The sequence below is a fragment of the Capsicum annuum genome, chromosome 1 (assembly GCF_002878395.1).
Source record: "Capsicum annuum cultivar UCD-10X-F1 chromosome 1, UCD10Xv1.1, whole genome shotgun sequence".
In the NCBI taxonomy this organism is placed as follows: Eukaryota; Viridiplantae; Streptophyta; class Magnoliopsida; order Solanales; family Solanaceae; genus Capsicum; species Capsicum annuum.
In genome coordinates this window covers 11,996,687-12,019,971 of record NC_061111.1, presented here as the reverse complement: position 1 = coordinate 12,019,971, position 23,285 = coordinate 11,996,687, and the positions used below count along the sequence as shown (strand labels likewise).

Sequence of the window (23,285 nt, the reverse complement as noted above, 5' to 3'; positions counted from 1 at the left end):
CTCATAAAATCAATCATGTATCATTGATGAATATATAAATATCATGAACACCTGCCTGCCTAAAACAATTAACTTTGAGCCCTTTACGACATGGATATACACTACTCATTTGTATAACAAACTTCAGAAGTGTAAATACTTGAAAACATAGTTATACGAAGCAGACAAATACATACAGCCTGTTTGTATATGTTGTATGCTTACACATACGGTAGGATGTATTTGAGATCTGAATAAGGCTAACAGTGATGTAGCTCATACTGCGATAAAAGTAAATCTCAGAGCCTTGAAACTACATTATAAACTTGACAGATCTTCTTGTAAGACGGAGAGGAGGGAGGGTGGTCTGTTTTGAGTAACTATCATTACCAAGCAGTTCTTCTACAGCATTACAACATGACTTGGTAGCATTTCTTCTACAGGCGTCACAACATGACTTGATACATCAAACTTACGACTTTAGCAGCTTACTGAGGCACAGAAAATTTTGTCCCTGCTGATTACCAGACATTATAGTTACCTGAAAATATTCACAGTTAAGCATTGTCCTTTGTTTTAGAGCAACGAACATAGAATACAAACCAACCATGTTAGTTCTAGTTTTAATTTGTCTGTCCGAAGTGTTGGGTCAAACTTAGCTCTATCAGTGAGAACATAGTGTATAATTGCTGCTGAAAATAGTAGTTACTCACAGACAGCAATTCATTCTGATGGAAGATAACATATTATGCTACTAAAGTTGGCTTTGTTAGCTTCTACTACTTTTCGCTTAACCAGGACTTGATACAAGACCAGCCAACTGACATATTTCCAAATTAAAAAAATAAGTTCAATTAACTTGAAGTATCAATATATCAACAGGTCTTTCTCAAAAAAATTCATGCATAAACATCATTATAATGTTGCAGGTAGTAACGAGAAGTTCTTTTGAATTAACTAGGCTTGCTCAAACTACTATATATCCATACAATCAAAAGCACAGAAAGTCCTATCTCCAATCCAGAAAACTTTATTATTCTTAACTATGCTCTCCTCTAAGTAACGCTAGTATGTTACCACAACATTTTATTATGCAATACATATCACCAGATTAGGCTATTATGACCACTTGCATCAGCATGTGACTTGTAGTGGGGTTAGATGATGGCGCAAGACCTCAAAATATATGGTAATATAAATTCTTTTGTGAAATCTAGTACTCACTCTATTTAATTATCTAAGCCGATATTTGATTAAGAACAACATTTAGGAGGAAAGAGAGATTTTTTACTCAGAAGCTAAACATACAGTATAATGTATCCAAAGAAAACTTAATAATCATGTGGTCTACAAAATACCATGTCACTCTTATAAGAGCATGTAATTGGGGCAAAATGGAAATGTTACAATTAAAGAATTTCCAATGGTATGATAAGTAAACTTTCATTTGTTAATTATTAAAGTAAAGAAAGCTCTGCTAGCCATAGCCAACTTTCACAAGCAATAAAAGACTTATTATTACATACAAGAGTAAACATAAGATATAGCAAACAGGAAGACTTTCGGGTAGTCAATTAAGACTGAAAAGCTGTTGTCGCCAATTAAAGAAAAGTAGATAAATCTAAAGAATCTATTAATACTATATCAAGATGGTGTCACTGTTACACAAGTGTTTCGTGAGCTTAAACGTGTCTCCTTAAGATCTAGCCAAATATATACACAAAGAGGCACTCCCTTCAAAGAAGTCCTATTTATTTCCCACAACAAACAAAAACATAAAAGAGCTGTCTTTCATAGCTTCTAAATTGCTCAAGATCTAACTTGTTGTCGTCTCTGCCAGTGTGCTTGGGAGCACCCATTGAATGTTTTCTGTTGCAAACATCAAGGATTGTAACTTCGAGGCAAAACCACAATGTAGTCCATATCCTCCCCATGCTTTTACACAAGCAATACCACTATAAAGCATCTACACTTTACACCAAACTTCAATATAACAATATGCTAAGAGGTAATTCTAGTTCTTGTTATTCAATAATTTAAGACATAGTTCCCTTCACTTTATTTGCTAATTTGTTATCACCTATCTTTCCTATAAGGGGTTGTTTGGTAGAGTGTATGAGACTAATACAAAATATGGTGTATTAATAATGCTTGTATTAGTAATGCTTGTGTTAGTTATGCTTGCATTAGTTATGCTTGTATTTTTCTTATGTAGTGTTTGGCTCGATGTATTAAAAAAAACATGAATTACATAATTTCTAAAAAAAAAAAAATTCTTTTACATATACCCTCAATATATATGTTGGAAAGGATGCGGAAATTTTTTTGAGGGGTAATAGGGTCTTTAAGCATATTAATGCATGCATTAGATTCATTGCATTACTAATGTCATGGATTTTGAGGTATTAGTAATGCACAACTCAATAAACAATAGAGTGTATAACTAATGTTTGCATTAGTTATACATAGGGTAAAAAGGTATACCAAAGAAGGTACTACTAATACACATTAAACTAATGCATACATTAACATTTTAATACACTCTACCAAACGATCCCTAAGTGTGTTAATGAGTTCACAATGAAGCAATTCCAGAAGACGAGAAGCTCAGGGTAGACATTTGCACGAACTTAATGTTGTTCCTTTTGAGTAAGGAAGTCCAAGCATATCCTTTACTGTCATTTAAAAGTGATGGACTTAAACATAATTTGATGCCTCTTCATTGCATTGGCAAGTTAGTATCTCTTTATCTTATTTCCAAGGTAGAGTGTCATGACCTCGGTGACGATAATTTCCTCGCATCATCACTGACTAGTCTAAAGTCTATTCAGGGTGCTTTAGCTAAAGATTTGTATATATTACAGAATATATATGTGTGTGTGTATCACGGCAAAGGCAGGGGTGGAAAGACCATGTGTATTTCTTTACTCTTTTTCATCATGAGCAACATGTTGATGAAAAGTTCAACCTTTTTACCCTCCCATGTTATATAATTTGAGGCCGAAATGATCAGATGGACCCTTGTACTTGTCTAGGTTTGTAAAGTGGGCACTTCAACTTACTTTTTTGTCACTTGAACCCTTTAATTCAATAAAAAGTAATTTTTAATCCCTTTTTTTGACATGGCATCCTATGTGGCATAAACCGTGCGATGCAAACATAAAAGGTGCGTTCAGGCCCCAACATCTCACTTTTTCAAAAAAAAATTAATTAAAGAAAGAAAAAATTAATTTCCCTTATCATAAAATGCATACTAATGACAACTGACATTATTCCTTTCCATTTTCTCAAATTAAGATTCTCCTCCACTTCTTAGTCACCTCCACTGCCGTCACCGACATGCCACAACCACCGTGTTCCGACAACCTTATTGTGTGGATAATTGGCTTATGAGGTTTTTGAATTGCCCGATTTGCGGTGCTTGGTTCATATTGATTTGGGTGATTCGGGTTTGATTGGAATTGATGATGATTGGAAGAAATGGTGGGTTGGGTTAACTGGAAATTTCTGCATTTTGGAGCTGTAAGTTCTTTAAAAAAAATCCTCATTTTTGAGCCTTTTTTGTGTTCTTTTATTTGTTTATGAGTTCCCGAGGTCGAATACACTATGAATTGAAATAGTTTTTTTGGTTTTAAGATGTGGTTGGGAGGGTGAAGATGGTGGTGATGGTGGTTGTGGGGATGCGGTTCCGGTGGAAGATGTGGTTTGGATTTGCAGCTGTGGAAATTTCTGCATTTTGCATTTTGCAGAAATTTCCAAAAACGCAGAAATTATTTTGTCAAGAAGATGTGGTTCGGATTTGGAGCTGTGGAAGATGTGAAGTTTCGGCATTGTGGAGTTGTAATTTTTTAAGATGTGATTTGGATTGTTTTCTGCATATTTTGACTGGTGGGTTATTTTTTATTTAATATAATAATTTGAAAAATTAATTAATGAAGATATTTATGACATGACATTACTTTATATAACGTGGGTATGACGTGTAGTTTTTTTTAGGGAGAGTGAGCTACACACATGGCAGGAGGGGTTTAAAATCTTGTGTTTTGATGGGTTAAGGGGTTCAGATGACAAAGGACTAAGTAAAGGTGTCCACTTTACAAAACGGACAAGTACAAGGGTCCCGCAGACCATTTCACCTATAACTTGATGGTTCAAGTTCAATTTCCTCCCCTCATTTCCTTTCTTGTCATACATCCATAAGGACTCACATACTAAATTATTATCGGAAAATATGATCATATTCTCTTGCCAAACAACATACATATGAACCGTTTTTAATAAAGAAGATAAAGCATCTTAATAAGCATGATAAATCTTTTATATTTTTTGTTGAAACGGAGACAAATAGAACCTCAATCATGCATGAATCAATCAAACCAAACACCTTGAAGACGTTTTTTTTTTTTTTTTTTTATAGGAGCACCTCCCAGAAGTTAAAACCATGAGCAAATCTCATATAGAAACTTCTGGGGCAAATGGTTACTATGCGACTCTGAGGGATAAATTAACGTGGAATTATAAGCACTTGTGAGTAAAATGTAATGGCAGCTCTTACATAGAAACCAGTTTCGGTATCAAGAGAACATCCTATCACTTATTTGTTTCATCAAGTCTAGGAAACAAGGCCTATTAGTCACAGTTCATTAAGCAATGCAAATTTGTTTCCAGATTATTTAACATGGTCAGTAAAATCAAAGACGACAAGAAGTACAAGCAAGATTTATGTATACCTATTGAGCTACATCTTCAGAAAATCTGGCATCAAATGGAGCAGAAGGATTGGGATGTGCCGAAGCACTACTAGCTCCAGAACCACGTTGAAGCTCTATCACTAGACATCTGACAGCTTTACTCATCTGTTCCAACCTAACAGCACTAATGGGTTGAAGGCCACTTGAAGCCGATTGCCCAGGCTTCGCTGAAACACTGCCCGTAGCCTCATCCACAAGACACTCGGAGCCAATTCTTTGCTTAACTGCTTCCACAAACTCCTCTGCCTGATCACAAGCAACCCTGAACAACTCCCATCGTTGCTTAAAGTTTTCTAATGCAGCATCAGTTGCTGCTGTTTTCTGACCATTTGAACTCTCCTTTGATTCAAGTACAATAGCTGCTGCTGCAACAAAGTCTTGATATGCACTGTTCAGTGCTTCTACAATACTGTCCATCAGAAGCCCCTTGGACAACTAATTGATCACTACCCTCTGTAAAGTCCTACAATAAGGAGAGAATAAAGTAGTAGGACCATCATTGAAAATTGGATCTTCGTAAAGGGCCACCCGGTGCATATAGGTCCCGCCATGCACGGGTTCCAAGGAAGGGTTGGACCACAAGGCTCTATTGTACACAACTTTACCTTACATTTCTACAAGAGGTTGTTTTTACGGATAAAAATTGAATCTTTGTAAGGGCAACCCGATGCACTATAGCTTCCGCTATGTGTGGGTTCAAGGGCGGGCCGGACCACAAGAGTCTATCGTACACAACCTTACCTTACATTTCTGCAAGAGACTGTTACCACAACTTGAACCCGTGATCTCCTGGTCACATGGCAACAACTTTACCCACTACTCCAAGACTCCCATACAAAAATTGAATCTTTGTAAAAGAGACCAGCCCAGATGCACTATAGCTCCCGCAATGCACGAGGTCCAATAAGGGCCGGACCACAAGGATCTATTGCAAACAACCTTACCTTGCATTTTTGCAAGAGGCTGCTTCCATAACTTGAACACGTGACCTCCTAATCACATTGACAACAACTTAACCAACTACTCCAAGGCTATTCGTACAAAAATTAAATCTTTGTACAAGACAGCAGGTGCACTATAGCTCCTGCTATGCACGGGGTCCAAGGAAGGGTCGGACCATAAGTGTCTATTGTAAACAACCTTATTTCATATTTCTGCAAGAGACTATTTCCACGGCTGAAACCCATGACCTTCCGGTCACATGATACCAACTTTACCAGTTACTCCAAGGCTCCATATCAAAAATTGAATCTTTGTATAACCACTAAAGACTTTTTGGGTGTGTTTGGTAGGATGGAAAATGTTTTCTGAAAAATGTTTTCCTATTTTCCCTTGTTTGGTTGTAATAAAATGTTTGGAAAATATTTTTCACAACAACTCATTTTCCTCAATTCGAGGGAAAATGGCTTCCCTCATGGGCCAAGAAAAGTCATTTTCCAGAAAATGACAAATGTGACTTGTGACCCCACCCCCACCCCCTCTTTTCTACCCCAACAACACTCGTATTCACATGACTCAAAAAATTCACATTTCTCAAAAATTTACATTATCGAAAATATTTTTTGCTGTGCTTTGCTTTAATTTTTCACTGCTTGAAATAAAAAATAGTGAAGTTCGAATTTTTCCCATTTTCAATGTTCGTTGAATGTATTGTTATTTTCATATGAATAGAGTAAGACTTCCCTATGTTACTTTTGCTAATTACATATTTCATTTTGTCATCAATGTTCACGAGGTTGAATAAGCTTGTCATTCTGTTATATTTCTATTGATTGTAGTATCTTGAGATTGTCCTGAAAAAATATTGAAAAGTGTCCTATATTTGCTAATTAATAGTTGCTTAAATTTAGTGATTGTAATATTTTAGTATTCGATATTGATATTATTTGTTATGCTTAAATTAGTTCTTACAAATTGTTGAGTTAATAGAGGCACTGATATACTAGTTAAAAGTTAGTAGTATTTTCTAAAAAAAAAAAAATTTCACTCACTAATCAAACACTAGAAAATATTTTTCACCAACCAAACACCATAAATATTTTTCGAAAAATATTTTTCACTCACCAACCAAACATGAGAAAATAAGTAGAAAACCAACTTATTTTCTAAGAAAATATTTTCCATCATACCAAAACACACCCTTTATCAAGAATACAAAGTACTGCAAATCAAAAATTGAATCTTTGTATAACCATTGAGGATTTTTCATCAAGAATATAAAATACTGCATATAAAAACAAACCCAAGAAGGAATTTAACTGTTTTACCTCAAAATCAAGAAATCATGGACTAGGGTTTTCTCTGCTTGCTTGTCTGAAGGAAGAAAAAGTGCTACTGTTTGAGTTATTTCTACTGTCTATTTCGAAATAATTACGTATTGCGCCCCAATTGTTTTCATTTGCAACACAAAGCTGCCCTCAAGTTTTGAAATTAATAATATTACGTACCTTCAAAAAGAATTAGAGGAAAGAACAAAGAACATGCTGCCTAAACTTTCCAATTGTTGGTGACTGGTGAGGGTTTTGATTCTCTATTTTATAACCTCCTTTCTCATTTTTTTCTACTTACCCCCAATTTATGTTCATTACAAATCAAAAAAAATAAAATATTTAATAGATCAATTAATTGACTAACTGAACTTTCATTTTATTGATAAAATATAATTATTATTTTCTGCTTTTTTTAAAAAAAAAATTAAAGAGGGCGGTGGGGTAGGGGATGAGAGCTGGGGATCTGATGCTAAAGGTATATATCCCTTGCTCTTGCAAGTCATACATAATATACTTCCTCCTTTTAAAAAAAATGACCTAATTTAATTTAACACAAAATTTAAAAGAATAAAGAAAATTTTTGAATCTTGTGGTATTAAATTAAAGAAATATCAAATGTATCAAAATATCCTTCAATCTTATATTCTTAAATATGTTATGTGAAAAAATAAAATTAAAAAGTTACTAAAAAGGAAAAAAAATCATTCTTTTGAAACGAATTAAAAAGAAAAATAATCATTTCCTTTGAACGGAGGAGTACAAGTTTTTAAGTAGGTTGTTTGTGGCATGTGATTCATCTTAAGAGTCCTAACTACTTGTAATACATCTGATAAAAATTTATATAAATTAATTTTTTCTTCTAATTTCCAATCTTACTTTTCATTATGACTTGACATTCAATGTAATGTACAATGCACTTTTTATAACAGAGAAAAAGACATTATTTTTCTCCTGAACTTGTCGGCACAATTCACTTTAGATCTTTAACTTAACACACATTTATTTACCTTTATTAACATCTTTAAAGTGAATTAATATCCTCTTAAAGCTGACGTGGAATTTAAAAAGAAAAGAAAAGAAAAAAAATGCGTATTTATTTTAAAAAAGAAAAATGATCCCACTTTTTAAATTATTATTATTATTATTATTATTATTATTATTATTATTATTATTATTATATATATATATATATATATATAAAAAAAAAAAAAAAATCACAACTTTCTTCTTCAAAAATTGGATCGTCAGTCCCCTTTCTTTCAACAAGTCCAAACCAGCAATAAAAACAATCTTCACTTGTAATTCACATTCCTTACTGATCCATTAGTCATCCCTAATTCAGTCCTATTTTCACTTACGAAATATGAATGAATTGGCAGCAATTACTTTAGTCTACCATAAAAATTTTCACTTATAGTTTGGAGAAAAACCTGAGAAAGATCAATCCTTGAAGTCGAAGAGGTCTTTTTAGAGGTGACTTCAAAATATTTCATGAAATGTCTCAACTAAATGTTGCGATTTTTAACTTGATTATATTGAGTTTGACTCATTTTGAATTTTCAAAAGAATATTATTTTAATATTTTTTTAGGTGTTTGCGGGGGTGGTGGGGTGGATGAATTTTTTTAATGGAGTATGAGAAAGAAAGAAAGAGGAGGGGTAGGCGACATTTTGCAGGTGATTTTACGTTGAATTTGCAATGAAAAAAAGTAAATAACCTTTAAAATCTCATTGGCTTCTAGACCTTATAGTTGATTTGAAGTGAATCTGAAATTCTTAAATAGTTAAAGTGAAAGATTTTTCATATCTTAAGAAAATTTGGTAGTAGAGAATTTAATAGAATAATGTGGGTGACTTCAATTTTATCTGCGTTTTGTATTTGTAGGAGAGAATTCTGAACAATAGTGTGTGATGAATTTGTTTAAGAAATAGTGCCAATTTGCTAGAAAATCTCTGCAAATTTACAGAGGAGAGAAAGAAAAAAGGAGTTGGGGAGGCAGTGTTTACAGGAATGGGGATGAATGAATTTATTTGACGGGAGTAGAAAGAAATATCGATGTCGTGGTGTGGAGAAAGGGGGAGAGGGGCGGTGTTTGCAGGGATAGAGGGTGGGGTTGGACGAATTTAATGGAGGAGGAGGAAGAGCAAGGCAAGGGGCAAGGGGCGGGAGAGGAGGGGCAGGGGTGGCTGAAGAAGAAAGCAAATGGGGTGTTTTTAAATTTTTTTTAAATATATATATATAAATTAAAAAAATATATTTACGTAGCGGTGAGGTGGCGCTGACGTGTGGGCGCTTGTAACGCACTTTTCGTTATGAGAGTGGTATTACATCTTTAAGGGTTAAATTAATACATTTTAAAGATGTTAAGAAGGTAAATAAATGTATGTTAAGTTAAAGGTCTAAAGTGAATTGTGACGATAAGTTTGAGGGGAAAATGATGTATTTTTTCTTTATAATAATTTCTTATCTGCTTCAATAACAAAACTGTTTAATAACGATACAATTTTTATAATAATTCCTTGTTTGCTTCACTAAAAAAAAACAGTGCCAAATATATTGTCATGTACCACTCATCATTGAAGTTGCGCCCCACCCATACCTAGCAATCTCTTAAAATATTCTTGATGAAGACTCAACTTGTTTTAAAAGTGTAAGATTTCAAATAAGTTTTTGATACTTTTGCAAAAATCCAAATACTACTTATCTATCTAATCACAGGATAGATAACACTCACTTTTTCATACTAATAATTGTTCTGAAGTGGTCATATGCCAATTCTCTTGATGTAAACCCAATTATTTTTTTTTTGTATTATTATTATTATTATTATTATTATTATCATTTGTTAGAGTAATAGAAAACCTAGGTGTGGTCAAACTCCAATATCGAGTTTGTGTTAACTTTGTCATTCTAAACAAAATTAAGGGCTGATTAGGTAAATTGAAATTATAGAAAATGTAAAGCCAAGATGAAATAACATAACTCAAGACACATATTGCATTTGCAGCCACAAGAAATAGGCCCGTTTAGATAGGGTAAAAAGAAAAAGTGGCTTTTTAAAAAATTCTTTAAAAGTATTTTTGAAAATATTGAACTTAATTTAAAGGTAAAATGCTCTTCTGTATCCTGTACTATGTTAATTTTGTAAGTTGGACATTTCTACTTACATGTTTGTCATATGGACCCTTACACCTACTAAAAAACAGCATTTTACATCCTTTGACCGTTGACTTTGCCCGTGTGGCATTGAAATAACTGATTAGGATAACGTGTGTGATTACACGCGCGTGAGCTGCGAGTGGGGTCATTTTTTAATTAATTTTATATTAAAAAATAAAAATAATTTATTTTTAAAATGTAATATTAATTTATTTATTTTTTCAAAAGAGGGCAGTCATTAACACCCCCTACTTCCTCCTCCTCTTCCACACATGCTTTTTCTCCCCCTTTCCTCACCGTCCCCATCCACCACCTTCACAAAAGCTATTAAAGTTAATACGAAAACAAGTTATACCATAAATATTAGAAGAATTATCCTTCTCATAAAAAAAATTAAAATAATTAAATGGAATTGAAGAAAAAGGAGCTAGTAACAAACATTTGGCCAACATAAATTTTTCCAAGAATTTCGTGGGCACACATTGTGAATGATAAATTTATTTATTTTGGAAGCATAGTAAAGCTTAATAATACATCGAAATCGACAACAGTGGTCGGGTTTAGCGGTTTGAGATCGTCAATGAAGTTTTGGGTCGGATTTTTGGTGGGATGGAGTAGATGTCATGGTTTTCCGGCGAGAATTCATCAAAAACAGTGAGCTTCCGTGCATTTTTCCTCTCTCGCGTCTCTCTTCGGTCACTCTTTTTTCTTATCTCCCCTTTCTCTCTCAATTCTTTCCCTCTTTGAATTCCTTTATCGATTTTTCTCTACTCTCCCTTCATTCTTTTTGCGTCTTCTCTGATTTCTTTCCTTTTTTGCTTAATTTGTGTGTGTGAATCTGTGAATTCGGTGTGTGTGGATTGTTGTGTGTATATATCAGCTTATGTGTGTGTGTATGACATGTTGTATGTAATCTGTTTTTCTATGGGAACTGCTTGAGGCTGCAATGGGAGATACCCTGCAATGGTGTTGTGTTTGTGTGGTGGTGGTGGTGAAAATTTACAGGTTTTGGAAGGTGTCGAGGCAAGTGTGGCCATGGAGATAGAGGAGAAAGCTCAGCCCCCACCATTTTTTTTTTAATTCTTAATTTAGTTTTTTATTTTTTAAATATTTATTTTCTTATGTGGCATTTAATGTAATATTGAAAATGACGTGGAAGCTGATGTGGAATTTAATGTAATATTTAAAGATGACGTGACAGCTGATGTGGAGGTGAGTGTGTTACACACACCGAAAATAGGGTTTAAAATGTTGCTTTTTAGTAGGTTCAAGGTCCAGATGACAAACATGTAAGTAAAAGTGTTCAACTTACAAAACCGATATAGTACAGATATCCAGAAGAGCATTTTGCCTATTTTAAAAATAAACAGTTATGTGTTTAGATAAAAGTGCTGAAACTGAAAAATAGTTATTGATGTATTTGGTAAACAAGTGTTCTTAAGTAATTTTTTTTATACAAAAATCTGAAATACCCTTAAAATTGTTAACAATATACAGAGTTGATTATTATTAATTTTTATTTCTAAAATGATTCAAATTAAAATTAATGTATATATATATATATATATATATATATATAATATTCTAATGAATGACTATTAATTTGTACGTTAAAAAACCTTTTTTTTTTGTTAAAAGAGTTTAAATCATTAAGCAATATATATATATTACTAATCATTATAATCACATTAATAGATAAATAGTTGGTCACAAATGATACTATTTGTTTGATAAAAAGACTCTTAATTAGAAATTATATTACTCGTTGATTGAGTAATGACTATCACTATTAAAACATTGACAAATATAAATGTTGCATCGTGAAATATAGATGGATCGTTCACTAATCATCTATGAAGTTGTATATCTTCAATGAGTATTCTCCATATATTTTGGTTGGTGAGTTATTTTTTTATTAGAGAAATTATATATTGAACAATAATAATTGTCCAAATTTAAAAGAATATATTAAAGAACGAGAATAATATATAAAAGTTCATATTTCATAAATTAGAAGTTTCATACAAAAGAAATACTAATATAGCTACACATGGGTAATTTTGAAATAAGAGAGAATTTTGAGGGATAAAAAATACCTTTTAATTGGTCAAAATGCAATGGCTTATAAGCCAAAAAGAAATAAGTTGGCCATTGGAGTTTTTAGTTTTTGTATTATAAAAAACAATTTTTGACTTTATTTTAAGTAATTTTGAAACTTGTCAAACGCTTAAAAAAGTAAAAAATAGCTTAAAAGTTATTTTGATCAAAATATAAGCTCATCCAAACACACATATAGTCTTTGTTCTTTTCCTGTTTTTTTTTTTTTAATTCACTTGATGTATAGTCCATATTAAAGTTCAACTAAATCAATATTTGCATGTTCCAGGACCCATATTTGAGGCCACACTCCAAGCAAAATATTTTTCGAACTCAAACTTGAGACATATGATAAAGGACGGAGGAATCCCAAATAGTGGAGGAATCCGAATTTTCAATAAGAAATTCAAATATGAAGTAACCAAAAAGAAAATCGAAGAAGATTTAACAACTGTTATAAATACATAATACAAAATTTAATCATATACAAACATTATATAATTTTTCGATAAAAAAGACTCTGAATGAATCCTTCAATCCTACCTAACTCCGCATATATCCCACCACTCCACCCCACAAGAGATGGTCAAGAAGGAATACTCCTCTATTTTTATTAAAAATGTACTCCCTTCGTGTATTTTTTATTTATCATATTCTACTTCATAAAAGTCAATTTAACTAACTTTATAGTTAAATTAAAATAGATTAATCTAATATTTTAAATTTAAAATCTAGATATTAAAAAATTACACAAATGGTATAAATTGTAATCTTTTAATAGCAATATAATGAAAAATACATACTAATAAAATGTTGGCTAATGTTGGTAAGCAGAAAATTGATTTACAGTACACTGTGTGGAGTATGATTGAATTGAGGAATGAAGAAAGAAAAGAAAAGGACAAATGACCTACATGCCCTGATGACTGATTCTTGATTTCCACTGTGATTGCTCTCTCATTATTCCTCTCTTTCTTCACTTCAAATACATACAGACCACTCCCACAAAAAACTTCGCCAGTTTTCCAGCAAAAGTTCTTGTAGAAAATATATTTGACCCACTAAATAACTTTCCAAGAAATATGTTGATGGGTCATTGTGGATTTTCATATTCATCACTAGTGTTCCTAATCTTGATTTTTATTGGGGTTCCAATATCATCCTCTCTTCCCTTTATTGTTCTCCATGGTATTGATTTTAATCTTTTTTTTTGCTTAGTTTTTTCTTTTTGTTTGTTTACTCTTTAGTGTTGTTTAATTAATTAATTTTTTTTTTGGATTAATAGGAATTGGAGATCAGTGTTCTCATCATGGAATCAAACGTTTTACGGAGGAGCTAAGTGAATGGTCAAAATCTGAAGGATATTGCTTGTAATCTTTTCTTTCTTGAAAATTTGTTTAGTGGCTGTACTTGATTTGACTTGATATAATCTTATTTGGCTGTATTTGCTCCTGTAGTTTATGGTTCTTTTGAGTTCTCTTATTATTATTTTGTTGTAGTTACTCTTTTGTTACTATTTGTTATTTCTTGTACTTCTATTGATTCTTTTTTCTAGACTGCTTGAATTGGAAACGGCCTCTCTACTTTGGATTATACTGTATTTGTTGTTGTTGTTGACAGAATTTTATTTGGCGTGTAGAACAATTCTGCGAATACCGTATCTCTATGTTTTAGTTGAGGAAAATTATCAAAATTAAATTTTTAGTAGTTGAAAGTTTTGAAGCTTGTACAACTTGACAATAGCATACCTAGCGTAATTCCACAAGTGGGGTTTGGGGAGGGTAGGATGTACGTAGACCTTACCCCTAACTTTGTACTGTGGAGAGTATTTTTGATAGACTCTCGCCTCAAAAGTTATGAAGCTTGTATAGAATAGTAATTTTTAGTGGAATAGTGTCGAATATTTTTGGATGTCCCATATGGGAATAGTTTTTTTATATAAATTGGGATGGAGAGAGAAGCACCTTTTTCCTTGAATTAATGTGACTGCTGGTGTGACTTTAGTTAGTTGTGTTATTGTTTGTTTTGATACCGCTTAAGCGTTTTGATGATGATTATTCTTCTGATTATTTGAATAAGCTTTTCTGATAAGCGACTTGCTTAAGGAAACAACTTATAAAATGCAACCTAGGATAATTTTTCAATGCCCACTCTATTTATCATTCTTTTTGTCGTGAGATAGCTTGTAATAGACTGAAATTCATCACTTTTAGCTAGCCATTATTGTTCTGAAACAGAAGAGTTTGTTCTTCACATCAGAGTTTAAATCAATTTTGGATGGTGGTTGGTCTTTGAAATCGTGCGCAGTTGATCACTTGACTTTTACTTATCAAAAAAGAGTGATGTGTGATTAAAGCTGCATGATAATAAGCAAATTGGATTAGAAAGTTCCCTCAAAGACATCCCTAGCCCTTCCCTCCGCCTACCAAAAGAAAAAGCAAAATGAAAGTAAGAAAAAGACTTATGATGTCTCTCGTTAGTTAGTATTTGTTTTCAAGTGAGATTGGTAAGGTATTATGTCACCATGGCTTGTTTTTCACCAAAAGAGAGCTTAAACTGATTATATCGCCCGTGGTTGGGATTTAGATTTTGAATTGTACTTGCTGAATCCATTCTATTTCCATACACAGTCTTAGTTGATATGATTCTGTTTTATGGACCAAGTCCTACAAAATTACCTATGTGTTTTATCTCCACAAAACTGTCCTTAATTTCTTTGGTGTGGTTCTGTAACTTATCTTGTTTTGTATTTACATTCTCTTTGAACTCCCCTTTCATAGGGAAATTGGAAATGGTTCATGGGACTCTTGGTTTATGAATTTAGAGGATCAGGTAATGACTCTGCATTAAAATGTAAATGCTAGCAGTTGGCTTGGGCAACAAAATTTTCAGAACCTAGTTCTGATCTGTTCTTTTTCATGTGCAGGCTGATGTAGTGTGTAGCAAGGTGGGTGAGCTCTGTCAATTAACGGTTTTATTGTGGCTAATCTCTCGTTTTTGTTTTATTCACTGACAAAAACAAACTTTGAGTACAGGTTAAGGAAATGAAAGAACTCCAAGATGGTTACAACATTGTTGGTCTCTCACAGGTTAGTTAAAGAAACTAGAATTGTGAATTTGTAAACTACTTCTATGGGCTTATCTTTCCATCACTTAGTAACATATTTGTATGTCAATCAGAAGGTTACTAGCTCTATATTTTACACTTCTTAGCTTCAATTAAGATAAATTAGGGGGGGGGGTCAGGTCCAAAGCAAAAGAATTTCGAGAACTCTATTTGAACCAAATGTTTTTAAGAGAGAATAATCAAAATCATCCTCAAGTAATCTCACCTGGAATTATTTAATCCATATAGTTTCTAGCAACTGACTTTTTTTGGAACTGGTAACATTTGTATTAAGATAGTACTTAGGTCATACTGGAAAACCAGTGAGCAACTGACTTAGCTTGTATGAAACATCCGAGACTAATTAGCTTTTGGACCATGCAAGACATATGATATCATAACTGTTAGAATATGAGTAGGAATAGAAATAGCATATAAAATCCTACTTGAAAAAGGATTGTAATGTAGTGTCCTATTAGGAAAAAGATTGGAATGTATTGTCTATAAATAGGGCCTCAATTTAATAATGTAGTTACAACAATTCAATAATATTTTTCTCTTATATTTTCTCACATGGTATCAACGCTTCCACGATCTTGGTAAAGAATCAAAGAGTTTCCGATGTCGGTGGGCGGCTATAATCCATATATGCCGCCCGTCTGGCCAATGATTATGTTAGCAAAAGTTGGGTCCCTAGCTCACTGTGTATCTTTCTAGTGACGATTTTCTCATATCTTTGCATAGCACCATGCATCTGTCCGGTGACTACTTTTTCATATCTATTTTTCTTAGCATCGTACTTCTTTTCGGTGACTATTTTCTCATATCTGATTTGCATAGCACCGTGCATCTTTCCGGACTACTGTCTCATATCTGAGTTGCATAGCACCATGCATCTTTGTGGTGACTCCTCAGATTTAATTTACATAGTTCCGTACGTCTTTCCGGTGACACCTCAGATCTTTTTCAGTAGGGTCGTGCCATCATTCCGACCCTGTCCATATAATTTCTCTTTTCCAGTAGGATCGTGCCGTCATTCCGACCCTACTCATCTATTTCTCAATAGGGTCGTGCCATCATTCCGACCCTACACATATTTCTCTTTTTCAGTAGGGTCGTGTCATCATTCTGACCCTACCCATATACTTTTTTTTTTCTCAGATTGTAGTCACTTTTCAGCCATCAAATCTAATAATCCGGCGTGTGAGCATGTTTCGGCTAAGTTTCCGGTGACTTTCATGTTCAAGATCTACTTGTCTCGTGATTTCGAGATGACCCGTATATTTTATACCAGTTTTCGGTAATTTTCCAGCGACACATCGACTTTAAGACAATATTTACTACTTTTCGGATCATTTTTTCAGTTTGTTCCATTTCAATTGAGGTCTCCCAGACGTCCAAAGCAGTCCTTATCAGTTTCCTTGCAGATATCTTCACCAAGTCCCTCACCGATTCTCATATTAGTTACATCCATAACAAGCTTGGTACATATGTCTTCTATGCACCAGCTTGAGGGGGAGTGTTAGAATATGAGTAGGAATAGGAATAACATATAAAATCCTACTTGGAAAAGGATTGTAATGTAGTGTCATATTAGGAAAAAGATTGGAATGTATTGTCTATAAATAGGGCCTCAATGTAATAATGTAGTTACAACAATTCAATACTATTTTTCTCTTATATTTTCTCACAATAACAATATCGTTCACTAGGAAAGAAAATGCTTATTATGTGGTGTAATATTTTGGATTCAATTGGTTTATGGTTGCATGGACTGCATATTCACTACTCATCTCCTTATGTTACAGGGTAACCTAATAGGCCGAGCTGTTGTGGAATATTGTGAAGGAGGACCAAAGGTAGGAAAAAAAAAGCTTAAAGCAGAATTTCAGTGTTCCGATTTTATTTGCTTCTTATAGTCAAAGTCTGATCTTTCTTATTCTAGTCATTTCAACCCAGCTCTTGCTACTAATGTGGATGTGTATATGTTAGTCGCTGTATGATTATAAATCATCCTATGAACCATGGAATTATCTCTTTGCAGTGAGTTCATTACTCATAATAGGTCAGTGGAATACTGAAAATAAAGATCTGTGGAATGAAGACCCTTTGGGCTCACTTGTCAAATGTAATAATGTTCTTTGAAAACTCGTGTGACGTAGCAGGTATCCGGTGGAAATTGACGAGGTGCTCAAAAGCTGGCCCAAACGCCACTTTCATAAAAAAAAGTTCTTTGAGAAAACAAAGAATCTTAGGCTCAGTGCTCTACAGAATCTTAGTTTTCCACTCCCATTTTTATTTTTCAATCCTAGCAGGTCTTTTTGGTAGATTGTCCACACATTCAGAACAATATCTCTTCATGTGACCTCCTTCCCTAAAACAACAGCCTACGAGGCACTTCAATGCTCTCCTCCATCACTAGAAGTCATTCTTCTGAATTTGCTGCCAACCATCTCTGCTGGAATAATTCTCAGTTTGTTGCCTGGCAAATTTCTTTTTGTGTTTGTGCTTTTGGAGAAAGTCCAGTACATACATTACTCAGGTTCAGAAATTTCACCGAGTCTTTCTTTTGATACTTAATATGCCAGTAGATAGTCATCCCTTCCTGTTGTTTGCCAATTGTTCCTCATTGATTCAAAAGAGAAATACTAAATGGTTTATAAGCTAAATGGGCTCCCACCTAATTAGGTTAGTCTTTTGGGTTGGGCCTCCACTTTAACACAACCTCTTCTTGTTGAAGTAAAGAAGAGATTCCCTATTGTGTGATGGGATATGCAAATGGAAAACGAAGAAAAAGAAAAAAGATGTTGAGGAATGCTAGTATTCTTTATCTACCTGTTTGCTACCATTGGTGGAATAAATTGATATGTCGTCTTGACTCCCTTAAGGGCTGATGGGGACAAACGTGCAGCATTCCAACCTTTTAGTCTGCATTCTACTGGAGATTTATGTTGAGTGGGGAAGTTTTGGGATTTATGTTTTCCAAAGAAGGAAAGAGGAGAAGTCCAAGAGAGAAATCATTGAATTTCTTAGTGTTCACGTAGCTTTTCTTTATATTATTGATTCCACATGTTACTGTTGTCATCTGTCTAGGCCTTATGTTTGCCATACTTGAGAAATTTCAATAATAATTATTTGTGCTCATTGCCATGACAGGTTAAGAATTTCATTTCCTTAGGAGGACCTCATGCTGGCACTGCTTCAGTTCCTCTCTGTGGTGTAAGTGTTTGTATAGTTTGTACGATCATTTGCTATTTATCCTTCAATAAGACAAGTTTATTTGGTAGTTTCTAGGTGCTGAATCAGACAATTATGTAAGGATTCTTTCTTTTTGGTTATCTTCTTACTGTTGCTAGGATTGCCCTTTCATTAGGTACTCTTCCTTCTTCCTAGTGAAAAGTCAATGGAAGCATCCTAGGCAGTGTTCTAGCTTCCTGATTTATTGGTTTTCTTATTGCAGAATCATGTAAATTCCCACTGATGTGTTTTTACATTGTTCTTGACTGGTATTTTATTTTGCAGTCTGGCATTTTTTGCATTATTGCTGATAATCTGATCAAGTCAGAGATATACTCCGATTTTGTTCAGGTATTACGAGGTTCTGACTTTGTTTTATTTACTAAGTGATGTTTAGCATGCTTACTTAGAACGAAAAATATTTAAATTGCAGGCGCACTTGGCTCCTAGTGGATATCTCAAGCTTCCAAACGTAAGTGGCATTATTACTGCATTCCCCATTACTTAAATGTCAGAAGGTTCTGAGCAAACAATCCTTTGACAATTTTTTGTGGCTTCACAACTTAGCTTCTTCTCTGCATTTTTTTTGGGAGTGGACTGTAAATTAAATTTCACAACCTTGCATCTTCTCTGAATTTTGATGGGAGTGGACTGTTAAAATCAAATTTCAAAACGCCATAAAGACTTTATCTTCAAAAGAGAAAACGTCAGAAAGACGTGTGACAGTAAAAAGATTACAACTTCGATAATGCATAAAACTCACTACTCCAAAATTCATAATGCTCATCCTATCTATTCTAGATGTCTTATTCTGTTTGTCTATTTTATAGCACTTATCGTTTGAAGAGAAATAAGTGGTTGCATGTAAGTTCATTGAAGGATAGAGAGGAATTGACTGCATAGGTTGTGGTTTGAATGGTTTGGGAAGGTGTCAAATTGGGGTGGGAGATGGTGATCTTGGTTGTGTTCTGTGTGTGTGATTAAGACGTAGTAATTGAGACAGATGGAGTGGGGAGGACTATAGTGTGCATAGAATGCCTTGGACTATCTCTATGCACATGTGTCGTTTTTAGTCAATAACGAGGGGTCTTAATATAGGAAGCAGAGGTAATTGAAGGAGGAAGAGGCAGCTGGTTGCTGCTGCATTTTGGGACTTCAGGTAGGCTGTGGATTAAGCAAAAAGAAGGGAAAATAATTATAGAACCATTAATCAACTAGTTCTTTTATTTCATTTAAGATGAACTTGTTTTTCCGTATTTGAAGTCAAAGAACAGTGCAGTTGGATATTAAAAGAAATGCTAAAAGAAGGTGATGGCTCTGCCTTCTGTGTGTTTAAAACTATGGTATCGAAAGTAAATTAATCTGCTTTTCCTTCTTTTGGAAGTTGAAATTTCGTATGATTCTTCTCCTCCTGGAGGCGTTGTTTTGTCCAGGAAGGGGTGGTTAGGCAAAAATTATCTACCAATCTTTCAGGTTTGGAAGTTAAGTTGTATCTCTCTCTTCACAGAATATTCCTGGGTACATGACAAGCTGCCGGTTCCTCCCAAAGCTTAACAATGAAATCCCCCATCACAGAAATTCCACCTATAAGCAACGGTTCAGCAGCTTGGAGAATCTTGTCCTTATCATGGTTTGTCAGTCCTGCCTTTGCATTCTATTTTTCTTTTAGTTTGTGTGTTATGGAAACATCACACTCTTCTTTCCTATATTTTTTTGCTTTCTTATTCACAGTTTGAACATGATACTGTTTTGATACCAAAGGAGACTGCTTGGTTTGGATACTATCCAGATGGGGAATTTGAACCTGTTTTGCCACCACAGCAGGTATTAAGTGAAATCTGGTTAAGAGAATTGTTCAATTTATGTTACTTTTTACTGTCATTACAGCAACAAGACACACCCTCTCTATATTTATTTTTACATATATACATTGTTATCGCTCAAGTCCTAAAGCGAGGCTCAAAACGTGTTGAGAGCTTCGCCTCGTTTAATGTGCGCTTCAGTGTCGTCATCAATTTTCTAAGGCATACTTTTCCTTCTCAATGAGCCTCTTCTGAATAGGCGACACTAAAGAACTGATATTTCGTGTTATCGTAATTTTTTTCCAAAATTTCTTGCCGTCTTGCGCTTAAAGCTTACCTAAGCCTAAAGAGAGGCTCAAAACGCGCTGAGCGCTTTGCCTCGCTTAATGTGTACTTCAGTTTTGTCATCAATTTTCTAAGGCTTACTTTTCCTGTCAATGAGCTCTTCTGAAGGGTCGACATTAAACAATTGATATTTCACTTTGTCATAATTTTTTTCAATCTCTTTGTTCATATATTTGTCATTCACACTTATAATTATTAATCTTGGACTAAACATTTATATTTGTATTTTTTTCTCCCTTTGCGCTTTTTTCCATTAAAGCCCTCTTTTATTCGTGTTTTGCTCTTAAGCCCCAACCAGCCTTAGTGTTCTTTTTGCGCTTTTTCCTTTTGATAACATTGCATATGTATGATATACCCAGGAAGTACCCAAATGCATGCATTGTGTATTTGAATTAATATATATAACAGTTTCCTTGCAAAATGCACTATTTTCACACTTAATTTCCTGTTCCTTCCTCTACAAGTTCAAATGAGGTGTCAGTATGCTTGGCTCCGTGAAAGAGCAAGACCTTTTCTTTGTCGACAATGTTCTACAGTACTACGGGTTTTGCTGTAGTTTGATAAGCTTAAGAGAAAAATGGAAATATGGCAACCAAATGTATGGATTGGTTAGATGTTGCAATGATGGCAAGATATCTACTTCCGGATTACACCTCCACCTTCTTGCTTCTCACCATTCTCGCTAGTCTTAACATCAACACTTTCACCTTACTTGGTCTTCTTATGCCTTATCTTCCCTGGCGATTACGTACCTCCAACCTGCAATTAGTCATATGAGTAACTATCCTTGTATCATATCATTGAAAGGGGATTAGATCTCCCTCTTTTCAAATCCAAGAACACTTTTTCACCTGTCATCAATTTCTTTGTTTTCTCCCCATCTCCCACTCTCCTCCCTCTCGTACTCTTTTCCTCTGTTATCCTGCAATAGTACCCAGGATACTGCATATACATAATCTACCATTGCTTGCTTGTTTTAGTTTGTAGGATTGTATTCTGTGACCATTGAGAATTGGATAGGGGTGTTTTCTGTTTTTGAATGGAATATATAGGTAGAAGGAAACTTACCATGTAGAGGTCGTGTTTGCTACCGTTTCTTTTCTACTTATCATAATGTCAAAACCAGAGGGCAATGAAGTGTTTTCTACAATTGCCATCAAGGTGTTTCGCAAAATTTTTCATAGGATTGGGTTCTGCGCAATTAGTTAGACATGGATAAACCAAGCTTAAGATCTAGTTAATCTTCGCTCGACCTTAATGACTGTACTTACTATGCACAGCTTTGACTTTGAGATTCAAATTCATTGATGCTTAATTTTTTTATTTTTTTTTTGAAAACAAATATGGAAAGCTCGTATCAAGATATTGGCAATTCAAAGATAAAAAGTTCTAAGACCTTTCTGCCTCCTCTATATTGTTTAATCAACTCTTTTTTCCATATGTCATCATTTCCCTATGTTAAACAAAGCACAAGTAAACCACTTCACATACTTAAATAAGAAGCTACCTGAGATAAGATTAAGTTTCATATTCAAGTGGACTTGATTAGACATGTAAGAACCTCACTGTTTCAATTCAACATGTATCGAACTAGTATCAATCATTGAATTGATCTCCAACTAGCCTTAATATTTCAATCATGTCGGCAGGGCTAACGTTAATACTTGGAGTTACTTCCACTCCTCTAGAGCTTCTGTTCTGTAATATTGACATCCCGATTACTTTATCTTTAATGACTAACGGAAGTTATTGGTCTAACTTCCCGGTGGAATCTGCTCTTTTGTTTCTTGCTATTCAATTGTGACCAAGTCTTACATCTGTCTGCACCCCATACTTTTTTCCATAGTTCCATCGTTACATTTTGCCCTGTACCACATGATCCTAGTAGTTTGGTCGCATTTCAGGTCCGAGAAAACTAAGCTTGACAGTTTTTGAGAAGAAACTTTGTTTTCCTCTACACTTGCGCGTCAAGCTTAACCAAGTGAGGTTTTTCCTTTTGTTTGGGCAGACTCAGCTCTATACAGAGGATTGGATTGGTTTGAAAACCTTGGACGATGCTGGGAAGGTGAAGTATGTCAAAGTATCTGGGAATCACCTTCAAATTTCTTCCAGTGATATGAGAAAGCATGTTGTTCCATACTTAGCCGGGAAAGCATCAACAGACGGGAGCTCTATAAACGTGGAAAACGTAGCATTACTTGATTTGCAAGACGATGCTTCAAGTAGTCTTACTTTTGAAGGTTCCTCATCTTATAAGTGGCCTGCACCTGTCAAGATCTTCTTCGCGGAACTACTTGGCTTGACTATTGATGAACGGTCGATTGACCCTTGATTTGGTTGTTTGATTGTTGATGACCACGATATACAAACTTCATTGAAATATGACATGGCTTTGATTGTAAGCTTCATGTTATCTTGTGTACTCTGAATGTAAATATGTGTGCCAAAATATTCAACTCTTGCAAAGGATATACATTAAACTGATCTCATTTCATTGCCACGGGAATTTTTTTTTTACACCTTGAAGGTTTGCTAGACC

General features: G+C 34.3%; 2 protein-coding genes across 5 annotated transcripts; one reads left to right on the top strand and one right to left on the bottom strand.

Moving 5' to 3' along the window:
- Nucleotides 1-91: 91 nt before the first annotated feature.
- Nucleotides 92-7,788, bottom strand: LOC107868159 (mediator of RNA polymerase II transcription subunit 32). Of its 4 annotated transcripts, none has more exons than XM_016714768.2 (3): nucleotides 6,998-7,788; nucleotides 4,710-5,193; nucleotides 92-520 (listed from the first exon to the last, which is right to left on the bottom strand). In XM_016714768.2, the coding sequence occupies exon 2, from the start codon at nucleotides 5,145-5,147 to the stop codon at nucleotides 4,710-4,712; it is 438 nt and encodes a 145-aa protein (XP_016570254.1). In that variant the 5' UTR covers nucleotides 5,148-5,193; nucleotides 6,998-7,788; the 3' UTR covers nucleotides 92-520. The 4 variants fall into 4 exon arrangements, with proteins under 4 accessions (XP_016570254.1, XP_016570256.1, XP_047249851.1 ...); XM_016714770.2 differs by having other exon boundaries at nucleotides 7,178-7,379; XM_047393895.1 differs by lacking the exon at nucleotides 92-520 and adding an exon at nucleotides 1,581-1,945 and having other exon boundaries at nucleotides 7,178-7,339.
- A 5,277-nt stretch (nucleotides 7,789-13,065) lies between these two features.
- LOC107868152 (palmitoyl-protein thioesterase 1) lies at nucleotides 13,066-23,246 on the top strand. The gene is made up of 12 exons (XM_016714757.2): nucleotides 13,066-13,444; nucleotides 13,542-13,626; nucleotides 15,037-15,088; nucleotides 15,183-15,203; nucleotides 15,292-15,345; nucleotides 17,171-17,221; nucleotides 18,519-18,581; nucleotides 18,885-18,950; nucleotides 19,033-19,071; nucleotides 20,107-20,229; nucleotides 20,331-20,423; nucleotides 22,755-23,246. Exons 1-12 carry the CDS (start codon nucleotides 13,339-13,341, stop codon nucleotides 23,076-23,078), a joined length of 1,077 nt encoding a protein of 358 aa, XP_016570243.2. The 5' UTR covers nucleotides 13,066-13,338; the 3' UTR covers nucleotides 23,079-23,246.
- Nucleotides 23,247-23,285: the final 39 nt, after the last annotated feature.

Bases quoted from the DNA above. Each gene is read 5' to 3' on its own strand.
- LOC107868159 (XM_016714768.2), bottom strand. From the start codon at position 5,147: ATGGACAGTATTGTAGAAGCACTGAACAGTGCATATCAAGACTTTGTT.
- LOC107868152 (XM_016714757.2), top strand. From the start codon at position 13,339: ATGTTGATGGGTCATTGTGGATTTTCATATTCATCACTAGTGTTCCTA. The intron at 17,222-18,518 runs GTAGGAAAAAAA...TTGCCATGACAG, and splicing joins ATTGTGAAGGAGGACCAAAG to GTTAAGAATTTCATTTCCTT. The intron at 18,951-19,032 runs GTATTACGAGGT...TTTAAATTGCAG, and splicing joins TATACTCCGATTTTGTTCAG to GCGCACTTGGCTCCTAGTGG.